Source organism: Alligator mississippiensis, chromosome 11, assembly GCF_030867095.1.
Source record: "Alligator mississippiensis isolate rAllMis1 chromosome 11, rAllMis1, whole genome shotgun sequence".
Taxonomy (NCBI): Eukaryota; Metazoa; Chordata; order Crocodylia; family Alligatoridae; genus Alligator; species Alligator mississippiensis.
In genome coordinates, this window is record NC_081834.1 from 45852273 (window position 1) to 45869975 (window position 17703).

A 17703-nucleotide genomic window follows, 5' to 3' on the forward strand; every position below is an offset into this window, starting at 1 on the left:
GAGTGACTTCCATCAATTACTACCCTCTGGGTCCGACCCCGGAGCCAATTTTCCAGCCAGTGGATCGTGGGGGACCCAAGGCGACAATTGGCCAGTTTCTCCAAGAGACGATCATGGGACACCAGATCGAAGGCCCCCGGCCGTCCCTCTTAATCATGGCCCCAGTTCCGAAAACCAACAAAATAGAACCGGAGTCCTATTCCATTATTCCTAGCTGGAGTATTCCGGCGACCAGCCTGCTTTGAACACTCTAATTTTTTCAAAGTAAACGCTTCGGACCCCCAGGACATTCAGTTAAGAGCATCAAGGGAGCGCCGAGAGGCAGGGGCTGGGACAGGCGGTAGCTCGCCTCGCGGCGGACCGCCAGCTCGATCCCAAGATCCAACTACGAGCTTTTTAACTGCAGCAACTTTAATATACGCTATTGGAGCTGGAATTACCGCGGCTGCTGGCACCAGACTTGCCCTCCAATAGATCCTCGTTAAAGGATTTAAAGTGTACTCATTCCAATTACAGGGCCTCGAAAGAGTCCTGTATTGTTATTTTTCGTCACTACCTCCCCGGGTCGGGAGTGGGTAATTTGCGCGCCTGCTGCCTTCCTTGGATGTGGTAGCCGTTTCTCAGGCTCCCTCTCCGGAATCGAACCCTGATTCCCCGTTACCCGTGGTCACCAGGCCCGGATCTCAGATCCTTGGAGTCAGGGCAAGATCAGGTGGTTTGGGCTCCTCCATTAATACCTTCCTCCCCATGAAGGTCACAGGACACACTGCCTGCTGCTGCGGTTCAATGGAGCCAAAGCCTGGCTCAGCCTCCATCACAGAGAGCTCTCCATGAACTCCCTCGGCATGCTGTGAACTTTTCCAATGCTTCTCAGCCCTGCCTGGAGATAACCGTGTAAGTGGAAGCCCCTTTTCTTACAGCCCTTGTAATTACTTGCCCCGAGCTCCTCCCTTTCCCCTCATCTATAATGCAGCAATAACTCTCTCGTAGCCAGCTCTGAGAATCAGGTGCATTTACCTGCCTGGGAAAAAGCACCTCATGAAATATTGAGTTATGATTAGCTGTTGCCCTAGGATAATGGATGGCTCATTCCCTCCCCCTTTCCGAAAACCCTTCAGAAGGCAAAAGCTCCCCAGGCCTGCTAGCAAGGGGGCAGGGAGCGAGACAGATCAGATGTACAGGAGGAGAACGGAGCCAAGGTTCACCGCTGCCATCCAGAGTGAAGGCTGAACAAATAAGCTATAATCATCCTACATGAAGAACAGAAAAAAAAGCATGGAGAGGGGGAGAGAGGGCCAGGGCAGGGGGCTTGTTTTGTTGAGTTTCTGTGGGCAAAGCGCGGCAGGCGGGTTTGGTGTCGCTGGGTCTAGGGTTACAGGGAGCTGGCTCCGGGCAGGGCTCTGTGCAGCCGGGTCTCAGCACCTTTTTAATTCTTCATAGTGTGGCTGATTGATCCACCTTTGCGGAGACACTAAAGATTAAGAGGATGACAAATAGGCATCTGCTTACACAGCGTTAAGAACTAATCTTCCCGGCTCTGCTTTAGTAGGAGCCTTGAAGAGAGCAAGACGCGCACACATACACACACACACAACCAGCCGGCCGCACCGGAGGGTCTCTGAGCCCAGCTCCCCGGACTGCAGCCCACCATGGAGAGCATCTGGCAACTTGAGGTTCCGCTCTGCCTTGATTAGGCTGAAGGGTAGCCAGGACCTCACCTCCTCCCAGGATCTCACATCCTTCCAGGGAGGTTGCTGATGGATTGAGTGGAGCAACAGGTCACCCTTTGCAGCCTGGGGAGAATCTGAGCAGTAAAGCTGAGGAGAGCCTCCAGGAGTTGGCACTTCAGCCCCCTGCCACAGACAGCTTGCGCACTGGGACCTGCAGCATGTCCAGCTCGCCCTCAGAGTCCGTTGTGAACGCTGGGCTGGAGGACAACCAGTCAGGTAAGACCATGCGTCCAGGTGGCTTTATGCTTAGAGTTGCTGTGTGACCTAGAAGCAACTCTGAGGGTGGTTGTGGATGGGTGTCTGAGTTGGGTGGGGATATCCAGTGACTAGAGGGTTTGGGCCACTTAAAACAGACGAGTTGGGGGACCATCTGAAGATAGACTTCCTCAGCTCTTCCACATGTTGGCCACCAGCTGAACACTGGAATCTCATGAGTTAGGATGGGGCAGGGGTCAGCGATGCTGGACACAGGTGAAGCAGTGCTAGGGGCAAAGATGTGCCCTTCCTCTGTCCAAAGAGCAATGAGATATACAGACAGGGGCTACCACGGTCTAGAGGACACAAAAGGCCACACCAGCTGGGAAGGCCAAAGGAGCAACATCCCTGAGCAGAGTTGCCAAACCCAGGCAAATCCTGAATCAGGTCCCTGAACTCATGAGACTGGCTTAGAAAGACAATACATAAATCCTGGGTTCCTTTTATTGGTTTTTTTGGATCTTGAGCCTTCAGGTTTCCTGATTTGTGAATCTGTCACTTTAAAACCTAGGACAAGCTCATAGGAGATGGTTCCTCGGGGCTCATGAGATGCCGTGTTGTCTCAAAGCCCATCTCCTGGAGACATCACTAGAGTTAGCAGCGCTGTCAGACAGGATTGCTTCTCCTACTCCTGCAGGTGGGAGAAACAGAAATAAGCTCTGAGAAAGCACTAAGAGTCCTGGGCCGTCCAGGAGGGCTGGGGATCTGCATGGAGACAAAGCCTTTGGGCTAATTAGACCCACAGGCTGCAGGTCCTGTTGCCCCCAGGGGAAGAGGAATTTGCCCCCTTGGTGGGGGTTTGCACTCTAAGCAAAGGGGAGAAGTTTTGAATCGCTTTGCAAAAGAGGATAAGGACCAATGTCCCTATTTACAGAGTGGGGTAACCAAGACCCCAGGGAGGCTGCAGTTGCCACGGCCAGGCTCCCTGGCAAGTCAGAACAGAGCTGGAACCGGAGCTGCAGACTCCTCTGCCCCCGACTGCCCTCCTTGCCTCCCCCCGCCATTCACCCTATACTGGAGAGAGGCAGTAGTACAGAAAGGGCTGATTCCCAGAGGAAAACATTATGGGACTTGAAGGCCCCATTTCCCCCAGTGCAGTGGCCAAGCTGGCTAAGACAGCATCTTTCTGGCCCAGTGTCAGGTGGGGGAGGAGGCAGGTGCTGTTTATAGATTTCATAGATTTCATAGACATTAGGGCTGGAAGGGACCTCGGAAGATCATCGAGTCCAGCCCCCCGCCCAAAGGGCAGGACGTCAGCTGGGGTCATAGGATCCCAGCAAGATAAGCATCCAGTTTCATCTTGAAGGTGTTCAATGAAGGCGCTTGAACAACCTCCGGTGGCAGGCTGTTCCAGACCTTGGGGGCTCGGACAGTAAAGAAATTCTTCCTTATGTCCAGCCTGAAACGATCTTGTAGTAGTTTGTGACCATTCGACCTCGTCATCCCTTGGGGCGCTCTGGTGAACAAACGTTCCCCTAGATACTGGTGGTCACCCCTGATAAACTTGTAGGTGGCCATCAGATCACCCCTGAGCCTGCGCTTTTCCAGGCTAAAGAGCCCCAGGGCTCTCAGCCTGTCATCGTAGGGTCTGCTTCCCTGACCTCTGATCATGCACGTGGCTCTTCTCTGGACTCTCTCAAGCTTCTCCACATCCTTTTTGAATTGTGGAGCCCAAAACTGGACGCAGTACTCCAGCTGCGGCCTCACTAAGGCTGAGTACAGGGGGAGAATGACGTCCCGGGATTTGCTTGAGAAGCATCTATGGATGCAAGCCAGCGTTTTGGTCGCTTTACTAGCCGCAGCATTGCATTGCAGGCTCATGTTCATCTTGTGGTCAATGATGACCCCCAAGTCTCTTTCTTCCATAGTGCTAACCAACATAGCACTGCCGAGCCTATAAGGATGCTGCGGGTTTTTTTTCCCAAGGTGGAGAACCTTGCATTTATCGGCGTTGAACACCATCAGATTCTCATCCGCCCACTTGCTGAGCCTGTCCAGGTCAGCCTGGATCACCCGCCTGTCTTCTGGTGTGGATGCTTTGCCCCAAAGTTTGGTGTCATCGGCGAACTTGGCCAGTCCGCTTCTGACTCCAGTGTCCACATCATTAATGAAGATGTTGAACAGTATGGGTCCAAGGACAGAGCCCTGGGGGACCCCACTGGTCACAGGACACCACGATGAGTGACTTCCATCAATTACTACCCTCTGGGTCCGACCCCGGAGCCAATTTTCCAGCCAGTGGATCATGGGGGACCCAAGGCGACAATTGGCCAGTTTCTCCAAGAGACGATCATGGGACACCAGATCGAAGGCTTTTTTGAAGTCAAGATATATGACATCAATCTCATCTCCCTTGTCCAGGTGATAGGTCACCTGGTCGTAGAAGGAAATGAGATTGGTCAAGCAAGACCTACCCGCAACAAACCCGTGCTGGCTATCCCTTAAGATGTTGGCGTCGGCCAGTCCATTAAGGATGGCCTCTTTAATAAACTTTTCTAAGGTCTTCCCCGGGATAGAAGTCAGGCTGATGGGCCTATAGTTAGCCAGATCCACTTTCCTCCCTTTCTTGAAGATAGGCACCATGTTGGCCTTCTTCCAGTCTTCGGGCACTTCACCAGAGTGCCAAGGGTTTTCAAAGATCCGCGCTAGAGGCTGGGCTATGATGCTCGCCAGCTCCTTGAGTACCCTGGGGTGAAGATTGTCAGGGCCGGCTGACTTGAAGGTATCCAGCTTCTCCAGATGTTCCTTCACAAAGTCAGCATTAATGGAGGGCAGGGGATCACCCTCACCCGGACTTCCCGGCCCTGTAGCGGGCATGGGCGTCCCATGGGGCTGATGAAAGACCGACGCAAAGTACCTATTTAATAGGTTGGCTTTTTCCTGGGCGTCAGTTGTCAGTTGCCCCATCTGGTTCAGCAGGGGTCCAACGTTGCCCCTGCTTTTCCTCCGGCTCCCCACATATCTGAAAAAGGACTTTTTATTGTCCTTGATGCTCAAAGCTAGCTGGAGTTCAGTTGCAGCCTTGGCTTTCCTGGTCTGCTCCCTACAGGACCGGACCAGTGCAGAATAATCCTCCTTGGAGGTGACTCCCATCCTCCATCCTTTGTAGGCCTTTCTTTTTAGCCTCGGGAGGTCTGCTAGGTCCCTGGAGAGCCAGGGGGGCTGCTGTGCCCTCTTGCTGCCTTTCCTCCGAGATGGAATAGACTTAGTTTGTGCTTTGAGGATCGCTCCCTTGAGGAGCAACCACTCTTCTTGAACTCCCCTCTCCCTGTGGTCACAGTCCCTTAGGGCCTCACTGACAAGCCTCCTGAGCTTGTCAAAGTCGGCTTTCCTGAAGTCAAGGACTTGCGTGTTGCTGACTGACTTGCCAGCTTTTCGGCGGATGGTGAAGGTGATCAGCTCGTGGTTGCTGTCACCCAGCTTCCCATCGATCACTAGGTCGCCGACTAGGTCCTCCCCAGTAGCCAGCACCAGGTCGAGCAGCGCTTTGCCTCTCGTTGGCCCATAGACTTCTTGAGTCAGGCAGAGGTCATCCATGCACGAGAGGAAGCTCTGCGACCGCTCAGATTTTGCTGAGCGATCCTCCCACGAGATGTCTGGGTAATTGAAGTCACCCATGACAACCATGGTCCTGGAGCAAGCTGCCTCAGCCAGTTCCTGGGCAAACTCCTGGTCAAGCTCAGGACTTTGGGTGGGAGGTCTGTAATAGACTCCCACCATTGTGTCCCCTGTGCCGTGTTCCCCACGGATTTTAACCCAGAGGGTCTCCAGCCGTCCACCCTGGTCGCCAATATCAGCTTGCAGGGACGCGTAGCTTTCCTTAACATAGAGAGCTACACCCCCGCCCCTTTTCTCTACACGATCCCTTCTGTACAGGGTATAGCCATCTATCCCCGTGGTCCAGTCATGGGTGGAGTCCCACCAGGTCTCCATGATCCCTATGACATCGTAATTGTTTGCACTGAGCAGGAGGATGAGCTCCTCCTGCTTATTCCCCAAGCTCCTGGCATTTGTGTACAGGCAGGCAAGTGCCCCCTGGGGGGCTCCTTCCTTGCCCACAGATTTTACCAGGGCTGGGGCTGGGGTGGGCTCCCTTGAGTGCCGTGATCCGCTGGCTTTGCAAGGATTGCTCAGTGGGCCAGCAGTGGCGGTAGTCCCCCCGTCCCCCAGCGGGCTTAGTTTAAAGCCCGGTGGAGCAGGTCAGCCAGTCTGGCTGAGAAGAGCCTCCTCCCTAGGGGAGAGAGGTGGAGACCATCTCTTCCCAGCAGCTCGCTGCCTCTCTCGCCAAAGAGCGGGCCGTGGTCATGAAAGCCAAAGCCTTCCTGACGACACCAGCGCCGCAGTCTTTGGTTGACCACATAGTTTAGTTTGCCTGCAAGTTGCTGTCGTTGTGGCAGCCCAGCTCTGGAAGCCCCTGCTGCTTGAGCCCAGGGCTGTGAGCCAGAGGTTCATGGCCTTGGGACCATCTGGGGAGAGAACTGTCCACAGGGGCACAAAAAGCCACAGGCAGCTCTACAGGCCTTCCTGCTGCCCCCCACGCATGGGTCACATTCATCAGCACCTGCCATGCTAGCCAACAGTGTTCAGCAGTGGGCCAGGACACTCAGTGGAGAAGGGGCTATCAGCACTGGGGAGGTGCCTGGGAGAGATGCATTGGGCTTTGTGGCCCTCGCAGCCATGTAGCTCCAAGTAGATGTCTTCCTAGTAAGGCAGGAGACCTGTGGGCAGTGACAGGAGGGGGAGCGAGCGCTCCAACCCAGGTGGCTCTGGGGAGACCAAAGCCCCTGGAAGGAGGGTAGATTTCTTTGGGGTGGTGGTCAGGGAGGTCCCCAGCCACCTCTCTGTGTGTTGAAGCAGCTACATGTCTTATCACTCCTAGAAGCTCTGACACAACCCCCCCACACCCATTGGTGCCAATAGGAGCTGGAAATCGCAATCCCTGTAAGCACCTACTCTGGACACATGCAAGATGCGTTTGGCTGATTATCTTGCTGGGGTCCTCTGACCTCACCTGACTTCCTGCCCTTGGACAGGAGGCTAGGTCAGATGATCCCACGGGGTCCCTTCCAGCCCTAATGTCTATGAAATCTAAGAAATCTATGAAACCTTTGAGGATGTGGGATCAATCCCATGTCCCTGCAAAGGGGACAGCACCTCCTAGGGCCATTGGGAGAATTACAGGCCAGGGGTGCCTGGAGCATGGTCCTTTGGGGCTTTGTATCTACCTTAGCTACAGTGGGGAGGATGACAGCACAGCATCCACTGGGAAGCTTTGGTCACCACAGTTAGGTACTTCAGAGAGTTCAGGACTGCCAGGGCACTAAGATGGAAACTGGTTACAAGCAGCTATTGTGTCCTCTTCCTTTGCTGGCCTTAGGGAAACACTAGGAGCTCCAGGCCCAAGGGGAAATATTGAGGAGAGTCTTAAGCCATGAGAATCCAGAGGAGATCCAGCCCCTGCCCATCAGGCTGTATTTCTCCAGTGCCACAAATCCTGCCACTACCCCAGGAGCCCTGCCTGGCACTGTGCTGGCCTCACAGATCTTGGGGGCAGGAGCCATTTGCCTTGTGGCTGTCCTGCACCCAGCACAGTGGTCCCACCACCCAGCACAGCTGTCTCCTAGCCCCCATCAGAGGCAGAAGGATTTGTTTCCCATAAGCAGGTACCACTACATTAGGGATGCTGGTATCAGCCACATCAGTGTGTGAGGCTCTGTGACAGCCTCTCATGACACCATAATCCCTCATGGAGATGAGTCTCCAACCAGTGGGTGCTGCATACAGGAGATTCCCTTCTAGCAGCCACCAATTTGCTGCCTTCCACTCTCAGCTCCTTGCTCCTGGGTCAGGAGATGTGGTGACCAGCAGGGCCCAGCTGCCTGCACTAGCCCAGCCACCTGTTTCCATCCCTCTGCCTTGTCTCATGCCAGGCTGCCCCAGTCTTCCTCACCACTGGGGAGGATGAGGATGTCTCTCTTGGCCTCTGACTACTCTCACAGCCCATCTCTGAGACCCTTGGGGCCCTTGAAACCCTGGGGCCTTGAGGCAGGGTTGTAGGGCCTGAACACGGGGCGAGGGGGCCAGGTGCTTTCACCTTGTGTAATGTAGGAACAAGCTTTACACAATGTGCCCACGTGTCCAGCAGTTGGGCTGTCTTCTCTGAGCCCACCAGACATGCTTCTCCCCAACTCCAGCTCTTGCCAGCCCAAGGCTGCCCACTGTGCCCATGCTGAGCTGGCACTTCCCACGGTAGCTGGGCTTTACCCACTGTGCTCCTGTCCAGGAGGCAGGTGCTTCCAAGCCCCCAGTGCCAATTTCCCTCTCATCCTCTCAGGGCTCAGCCCGACCCCCGGTAAGGCCCTGAGCCCTGTGCTCATGTGCAAGGTGTGTGGGGACACCAGCAGCGGGAAGCACTACGGCATCTACGCCTGCAATGGTTGCAGTGGCTTCTTCAAGAGGAGCGTCAGGAGGAAGCTCATCTACAGGTAAACAGAGGGTGGCACCTCTGCAGATGCCAGGTGGTGGTGGGAGACAGGACTGTACCAGTTTTGTTCTGCCTTCTCTCTTCTGGCATGGGGAAATGTGCCTGGCAGGTGTTCTTGTGCGGAGGGAGGGGGGGAGCATCTGGAAGAGGTGACAAGGATAAAGCTAGTCTGTTTGAGCCCTGGTGCAGAGACTACGTGCAAAGAACCCTTGGCTCTGTGAGTGGTGGGGGTATGACGGCAGCTCCCAGTAATTCCCCAGAAGCTGGCGCTGAGGGATCATTTGGAAAAAGTCCCTGTAAGTATTTCCTGGCTCAGTGCTGGTGAATACAGACAGACTGACATTCTTGGACCCAGGTTCCCCCACCCACTGGTCCCTACCTGGGTCCTCTCCCATGAGGTGCCCTTTGTGGTGCTTCACACACTGGGAACCCAATGGCTGTCCTCTGCCACTGTCGGTGCCATTGCTGTATGGGAGCTGCATCCCGGTGCTGAAGACAAAGGCTCCAAGGAGGGAGAGAGGAAGGCTGGCTCTGTGCTGGGGAAGAAAGCACAGCTGGGTGGGGACAAGCCATACGGCTTTAGCTTCTGAGCTAGTGCTATAAGCCAAACCAAGCATCCTTGAGCTAGGACTCAGGCAGGATGCCAGAATCACCTCCTCCTGGCAGACCACTGGGCTTGGGGACCATCAACTCCTCTGCTGCCTCACATGCATGCCCTATTTCTTGGCTACCTCTTAGGGGTGTCATGAGCACTGGTGTCTGGGCAGACCCCAGAGCACACAAGAATGGGTCAGGGCTGGGTATGATGAGCAGGACCCAGCAAAGGACTGATGAAGCTGCTGCCATGCCAGCCCTGCAGAGCCCAGTGGGAGAGAGGGGGCTAAAAGGCCTGTGGAGAAGATGCTGACCCAAGTGTGCAGGTCGTGGCACTGGGGAGCATCCAGGGCAGTTGCTGGTTGTGCCCAGCTGGGTCTCCCTTCTCTGGCTCTGAGACCCTGGAAGTAGTCACATTGACCTCAAATTCTGGCCCTTAGCAGTCCTGCTTCCATAGGTTGTGATGTTTGAAAGGACAGTGAGTTCATCTCATCAGCCCTTCTGCTCCAAGGACCTGGGCACACCGAGATCCTACTAAACTCCTCCCACCTGGAGTGGATGTCATGTTGCCACCGTGTTGTAGCCTGAGCACCAAATTACTCCTCGGGCAAGTGCAGCCTCCCACCTCCTTCCTCAGACTTCTCTAGGTTATCAGGCCAGTGTAACAGGGCCTGTGGCCTTCCTTTCCTTCAGGTGCCAGGCTGGGACAGGGATGTGCCCAGTGGACAAGGCTCACAGGAACCAGTGCCAGGCCTGCAGGCTGAAGAAGTGCCTGCAAGCTGGGATGAACAAGGATGGTGAGTGCAGGGTGGGGGGCACCAGGGTTGAGATGGGTCGGGAAAGGTCAAAAGATGTGGTTCCCAGGGAAGCACTACAGGCACCCGGGGCAGCCACCTGGGCCCCCTTGTTATCTGTGAGGCCACAAGATCCCTGAGGCACTATAGAAATAACGTGAACAGGTGAGCGGAGCCCAAGGGATGCTCGGCTGATGTTGGCAAGAGTGAGAGCCCAGGGCAGCAGAGCTCATTGGACACTAATACTCAGGGGGGAGACTGAGGGTCAGGGTGTCTTGCTCTGCTTCTGCCTCAAAGGGAGCTGAGACATATCCCTCAGCATGACTAGGGCTTGGCCGTCCTGTCTGCACAGCAGGGCTGGCAGTTACTAGAGCAGCTGGTTGTAGAGAGATTTTCCATCCTTGGCCGAAAGGACCAAGGGCGCGGGGGGCTAGTGATGACCCCTGCTCCCTAGCCATGCTGCAGGGGGGCTGGGGGCAGCTGATGGGACTGCATAGCATGGGCAGCCTCAGGACTCCTGCTGCCTGCCCATGGCCCAGCCCTCTCCTAACCCTGCGCCCTGCCTCCGCAGCTGTGCAGAACGAGCGCCAGCCCCGCAGCACTGCCCAGGTCCGACTTGACAGCATTGAGCTGGACTCTGAGCTCAAGCCCGAGCACCTGGCCACCACGCGGGAGGCCCCCCCACCGCCCTGCCCTGCCGTGGCGAGCCTCCGGGGCCCCATCTCCTCCGCCGCAGCAGTGGGAACCCCAGGGCCCCGAGCACCCACTCCACCCAGCAACCACCGCTTCATGGCCAGCCTGATGACAGCGGAGACCTGCGCCAAGCTGGAGCCTGAGGATGGTGGGTGCCTGTGGGGGTGGGGGCCAGAGGTTCTTCATGGGCAGGGCATGGGGTGGGTGCCATGATGGGGGTGAAAGCCCAGAGACTAGATGGCTCTTGGGTTTGGCTGCTCAGTAGGTTTAAAGGCCACAGTTACATGGGTTCCCTCCTCCAGATGCTGGGTCCCTCCTTCATCTCCATGGGGCAAGATAGGGCTCGGCTTTCTGGCCAAGTTGCCTCCCTCCCATCACTCAGCTCCTGGTCCAGAAGAATGGATTTGGCTTCTTCTACAGCTCTGTTCTCAACGAACATTTCCTGTGCGCTTAGTCTCACCCCAGTGCAGCCCCACAGAAATCCAGGAGTCAGTGTGGTGACATGGTTATCAGGCTCTGGGGCAGGGGAGTCAGACTGCACAGCTCTTCCTAGCACCACAGGGTCCTGAATGGGACCTCTCAGAACAGCCCTTGCAAGGACCAGAGGTCAAAATGCTGCAAGAGCCAGGCTTGGGCATTGCCAAGCATCTTGCTAGTGGTAGGTGGCACCGGCAGGCTGAGGGCCCCTCACAGTGACCCTGTTCTGTCACAGTGAGGGGCTTGTGCCCACAGGGCAAGGCAGCCACTAGCCTGTGGGTCGCAAGGTTCAATCACATCTACACAAAGGGATAGTGAGGACAGGTCCAAAGCAGAGCTTACCTGTGCCTGGAGCCAGGTCTCACCAGCACTGTACAGGTACCCCATCTCCTCCGTGTCCCACATACTACCAACTGCATTGTCATCGCTTAAACAACAGGTCATCCTTATAACCTGCTGGCTCCTAGATGCTTCCTCATCTGCCCTGGGTCCCTCTTGTGGTCTGAGTGCTGCAGCAAAGAGGACTGGGGAGTCAGCACAGCCAGGGCTCTGGTCATAGACTCTCAAGTCCTCAGGATTCGGGACAATGTTGCAGGGATGGGCTGGGGCCACTGCAAAGCAGGTGTCAGGAAAACCTGGAGTATATTTGAAAGGAAAGACAGCTTTAGTTCCCCCTCTTCCCAACCCAGTGCTAACCTGTGGGCCTGTCTGCATCCTGGCCCATAAGTGCTGGGCCTTCCAGCGAGCCTGGCACTGTGTCTGAGCCAGTTGGGGTAGTTGTAGCACCACCCTGTGCTGCCAGTGACACAGCCGTTCTCCTTCTCACAGCCGACGAGAACATTGATGTAACAGGGAATGAACCTGAGCGGGCCTCCAGTGAATACCAGGTGTCCCCGTACCCATCTGCCAGCCCCGAGAGCGTCTACGAGACCTCCGCCCGACTCCTCTTCGTGGCAGTGAAGTGGGCAAAAAATCTCCCGGTCTTCTCCAACCTGCCCTTCAGGGACCAGGTGAGTCTGGCTGCCTGTGGTTTGAGGCACCGTTAACTGCTACTGTGGGAGATGGGACAGCAGGCTAGATAGATCTTTATTCCGTACACCTGTTCTTACGTTCTTATGTGGGAGGAGCTGGGGTGTGCATGCGTGCATGCACGTGGGCCTATCAATGACCCTGCCTATTAGAATCAGACCAGAGCAAGCATGTGGTCATCCTGCCATCTCTTGGCTGGCAACTAAGCCCTGGTAGCACCTCAGCAGAGCCTCCTATAGTTCAAACAGCAATGGTTTGAGGTTTTGGAGACAAAGCCCTTTAGGTCACCTCCCCTATGCTGCCTGCATGAAGCATCATTAATGCCCATGATCTCTGTGTAACAAATCTGCTTCCACTGTCAGCTCTGAATGGAGGCTGAGCCTCTTGCAGTTAATGCTCACGATTGCACTGGTCTGACGTGCTCCAGTGGAAACCAAATGATTAATGTGTCAGCATTGAGGCTGAAAGCTGCTCCAGCCTGTGCACTGCCCCTCTAACCTCAGTCAGTGGGTAGCTCCTTGAGCACCCAGACCAAAACGTGCTTTGGCCAGTAGCCCACCTAGGTCTGACACTTGGGAAGAGGTTCCCACAGTCTCACCGATGAGATCTGCACAGAAGTGAACATAATGGAGAGACAGTTTTGCCCTTTGAGCTCACGTGTTTCATTCCCCCCCGCCCCCCACCTCCTTGGCAGGTGATTTTGCTGGAGGAAGCTTGGAGTGAGCTGTTCCTGCTCTGTGCTATCCAGTGGTCCATGCCCTTGGAGAACTGCCCCCTGCTCTCCGTGCCTGAGCTCCCCCACAGTGTCCATGGGAAGCTTGTGCCTGCCAGCGTGGACATCCGCATCCTGCAGGAAACCATCACCCGCTTCAAGTCTCTCACTGTTGACCCCACAGAGTTCGCTTGCATGAAGGCCATTGTGCTCTTCAAGCCAGGTGAGCCTCACTGGGGATACAGGACATGGGTTAGGGCCAGCCACAAAGCAGACAGGCTTCACTTGTACAGCTCTGCCAATGTCCCTTAATCCTGACTCACAGGGCCCCCAACTATTCCTGGCTTGATTTTCCATGAACACAGCTCTGCCAGTGCCCTCCAACCCTGACCAGCAGACCCCCTGCTAGCCCAGGAACCCAGGCATATGGATCTGTCATTGCCCTCAACCCTAGCTTTTTTTTTTCCAGCCCAGGCTCCCCATCCTGTTCTGCAGTAGTGTAATTGCTGCCTTATAAACAATGGCTCCCATGAGCATAAACCAAATCCCTCAGCATTTTCCAGCTCTCTTCAGAAGGTTTTTAGAAGCCAACTTCAATGAATTAACAGTATTTCCAGCATTAATGTCACAGCAAATGCCTTGGGACAGCCTAGATCCTAGCCATTTATAAAGAACAACCTCCCTTGAAGGAAAGAGCCTGAAACTGGTACTTAAAAAAAATCAAAACTGACCCAGGTGCACAGCTTTCACTCATCACAAATCCTACAGTCTCCTTGACCAGAACCAGCTCAATGACTCAGCCAACAACCCACATCCCTGCTGCTGGAGGAGGTGGTTGGATTTACTAGATGAGCAGCTTTTCTGGTTAGTAGGGAACAGAGAAGAGACAGAGGTCCCGTCACAGTATGGGGGACCACGCGATTTGAGAACCATTTCACCCATAATGATCTCCCCACTGGGATGTGGCTGCAGTACTGGCCTTCCATGTGTATAGCCAGGGGAATCCCTAGAGAGAGGGTCCTGAGCTAGGTCTGCTGAGGTGGTTCAGTCTGAGGCTTACAGCAAAGAGCCCCGTGCCAGCTGTGTCATGGCAGAGGGGCTTCTTAGGATCTTTGGAAAGTAGGGCTGAAAGGAAACTCACAAGGTCATCTAGTTCAGCCCCCTGCTCACAGCAGGAGCATCCCTGACTAAACCATCCCTGCCAAGTGTCTGTCTAACCTGTTAGAGGCATCATTGCTCCAGGCCAGAAGAGTGCTCAGAAACAGACTTTCCCTATGCCTGAAGAAGGGTGTTTGTACCCAAAAGCTTGCAAAGAACAACTTTTCCAACTATTTAGTTGGTCTAATAAAAGATATCACATCTACCCTAATTACCTTGTCTGCCAGAGAAAGACTTACACCTACTTGAAATTTGTGGAGTGTTTGGTTTGCTTATTGGATAGGATCTTGCAAGGTAAAGGCAGGCCCCAATGAATAGCCTTGATCGTGTTTCCTCTTTCTATAGAGACACGAGGTCTGAAAGACCCAGAGCAAGTGGAGAACCTACAGGATCAGTCGCAGATGATGTTGGGTCAACACAACCGGACACATTACCCCAGCCAACCGGTCAGGTAAGTGGGCAGGTGCTGCAGATGTGAGGTTTGCTGCTAGCTTCTCAACAGCTGCTTCCTTCTGACCCATCACCTCCTCAGTTACCCACAACCTTCCCCCCTCTCAGGACAAGTGCCTTCACAAATCCATTGCTCCCTTCTAACCAGCCTAGGAGCTGGTCTGCACTATGAAGTACTCCTTCATTTGCCTGGAGCCTTGTTCTTGGGCTGCGCACCCTCCAATCCACTTCACTGATAGTGTGTTCCCTGGGTCAGCAGACAGCTCTATAGAACAGGTAAATGAATCTGTTCCGGGCTTGTTCCCAGAGGGTGTGAACCTTATCTCTTGCTGGGTTGTGGTGGTCCTCCCACACCTTGCTCCAGGGATCCTGGCTCTATACCTACCTACATCTCACACACTACACTCTCCTTTCTGCCTGCTCCTTTCTGCCCTGTGTGACCTTTAACATCTTCTCCAGTTTGCAACCCCAAGAGAGAGGAACAACATTCTCTTTCCTCCTTTCCCTCCTCTTCAGAGGAAGGGAGCTCTTTTCTCCTGGTAGCTCCCCACCTCCACATAGGAGCCATTTGCATCCTCATCCCACTGGTATGTACAGTTATTTTTCACCTGGGGCACAGGTAATAGTGGTGCTTCAAAATGTGGCTTGGAGACCTTGCAGGAACTTGCTGCCAGTTCATGTTGATGGATTGTGTCATGCTCCTGAGGTGTGCTGAACTGGCTCCCTGCTTTCCAGCTCAAGCCTTCGTGTTCTGCCCAAAAGAGGTGGGTCCGTGCCCTGGCAAACTGATCAGTGTTTTCATGGGCCTCCAGCCACATGCTTTGCTGGCCCGGGTGCACAAAGCAAAAGGAGAAATTCTGTTTCCCCAGTGTCAAAAATCTACAGATGCCACTGAAGCAAAACATTCTTGTTCTCTGCACACTTTCCAATTCACTGTCATATCATCAGACCCCAGTGCCTGAGTCTACATTTGCACATTAGAGTAAAAAAACAAAGCCCTGTCCCATAGACAACCTTCCTCCAAGGACACTGCCCTGTGCGTAATAACTAACTCAATCCACATGGACTCTCTCTGTTCTCTTCCAGGTTTGGCAAATTGCTCCTGCTCCTTCCCTCGCTGAGGTTTATTTCTTCAGATCGTATTGAACTCCTCTTCTTCCGCAGAACCATTGGGAACACGCCCATGGAGAAGCTGCTCTGCGACATGTTCAAAAACTGACCTGCCCTCTCATGGCTGTGGCCCCTGGAGATGGGTGTTGAAGGCTTCATGGTCAGCATGAAAAACATTCTAGTCGCAAACTCCTGGTTCCCAATGCTCTGAGCCAAAGGGCAGTTTGGAGATCCCAGTTTTGTCCTCCTAGGATGTGGGCCAAATGAACTGTCTCTCTTCCACGCATGCCAGGACATGGTCCAGGATGAACTTCTGTTCACAGAAGCTGCAGTTAACTGGAAGTAATCCCCAGTCCACTTCTAGGTCACTGTGACCTCTCTGGTGGGGTGAGTGACTCTCAGGAAGCTTTCACCACAGATGGACTTACTGACTCAGTTTCAACTGGATGTTTCCAAAGCTTACTGCATCTTCATTAATTCAGTCACAAGAATGAGTGGGTGCCCCCCTGCTTTCCCACTTTTAGATGACAGAAATATATTCAGTTATATGTAAGAACACAAACCATGCAGTGGAAAACCAGGATGGCTGAGCGCACACTGACTCATAGGGGTGTGAGAACACAGCTCCCAGTGCAAAACGATGCATGAGCTACAGTCGGAGTAGTGAAAACACATGAGTCTAGGACAAGTCCAGGTTCAGAACCCATAGCCCATGGAGGAGGTATGGCTTATCCTCCTGGGATTAGGGAAGGCTCATTATGGAAATCTTCATGCAAGTCCTACCGTGGCACTCAACTTGGTTTAGTAAACGGTTAAAGGAAGAGGTGGCCTAGTCTGTTGTAGAGAATGGAAATAAAATTGCCATTGATATTTACCGCACTCAAAACTGAGGATAACTAGCCATAGAGCATCATCTACCCAAGGCACGTGTTTAGGTTCCAGTGGGTTCAGAGCAGGTTCCAGCAGGTGTTCAGACCCAAATTATAAGAACACTCATGGCCTGAAACATTGGCCTCTATGGCCTATGTCATCTTGACAAATAAGGGTAGAGGGCACCTTGCATTCTCCTCTCTTGGGGTAGAGGAAACCTAGTGATGGCTAAAGCCAAGGACTGCATTGATCTGAGAGACATGGGGGAAGTTTTCAGAGTAGCTGAAACTCAACCTTACAGTCTCCATTTTAAACACCATAATTACTGCAACAAATGCACAATCATGAGTCAGGGACAGAGGGATTGAGGTGATTCCTGTTCCTGTGTCTTCTGAACTGCATATAACTTTTTTACCATAATGGAGAAAGGCTACTGCTGTGGGAAACCTATGGGAGGACTAACAACAGACACACACAACACTTCTGGGCCTAAAGTACAACCAGACAGCACAGAGAGCTCCACATGGTATTGCATAAACCAAGCAGAGTCATATTCTAGTAGAGATAGGGCTTCTCAGTGCCTTGCAGGAAGAGATGGTAATAGCAGAGGCAATGGCTCTTGTTCTCAAGTGGAAAATCCACCCACTAAAGGTGCCATTCCCATGTCAAAAATGGTTTGTAGGCCTGTTCACCTGAGAACCACTGTCTGTGGTGAGCTCACAGAATCCCCTGGCTGGAGATGACAGACGTACAGGAGGTCCTGGGCATTTGTTCTGTTGGCCAACGTCAGGGTTCTGAGGTTATGGGGCTAAAACTCCTATTAAGCAGCAAAAGGAGCATCAAGAACAATGCTGTTCTGCTCATAGTGCCAAGGGAGGTGTTGGGGTTCAGCTGGCAAAGCTCTCTTGAAATGTTCCCACTGACAGTGAGTGGACAAGGGAAGCACCTGAACTGATGCACTTCTACCAGGGGAAAGCATGTCTGGGCCTGGAGACATGGCACTTTTTTAAAGAAGCTGAACTCCTTACACTTAGCATTTACTGAGAGCTGTTCTCTTACCCTGTGGCTCCCAAGGAAGGACCTGTGCTGCCTGTGGACTTTTGAGTACATAATAAAGTGGGCTCTTTCGGGTTATGTTCTCTGTCTGTTTATTTCTACCTCCTAACCTCTGGCCTGCACCTCAGGGGGTAAGTGCAGGATCTCACATGCTGGCATCCACCCCTGTGGTCACTCCTGCCAGCCCCAGAAGTGTGGGAGGAGTGGAAGGGATGAGCTGGGCTGCAAAGTGCAGCTCCATCTGTACATGCATGTGCCCACCTGCTCCCAGAGCATGCTGCTGGGAGCATG

General features: G+C 53.8%; 1 protein-coding gene across 1 annotated transcript; it reads left to right on the top strand.

Annotated features, from left to right (window-relative positions):
* The first annotated feature begins 1438 nt into the window (after nt 1-1438).
* On the top strand, nt 1439-17439 carry NR2E3 (nuclear receptor subfamily 2 group E member 3). Its single transcript, XM_019499330.2, has 8 exons — nt 1439-1946; nt 8320-8470; nt 9757-9860; nt 10429-10698; nt 11856-12037; nt 12751-12991; nt 14272-14377; nt 15463-17439. The coding sequence occupies exons 1-8, from the start codon at nt 1889-1891 to the stop codon at nt 15593-15595; spliced, it is 1245 nt and encodes a 414-aa protein (XP_019354875.2). The 5' UTR covers nt 1439-1888; the 3' UTR covers nt 15596-17439.
* Nucleotides 17440-17703: the final 264 nt, after the last annotated feature.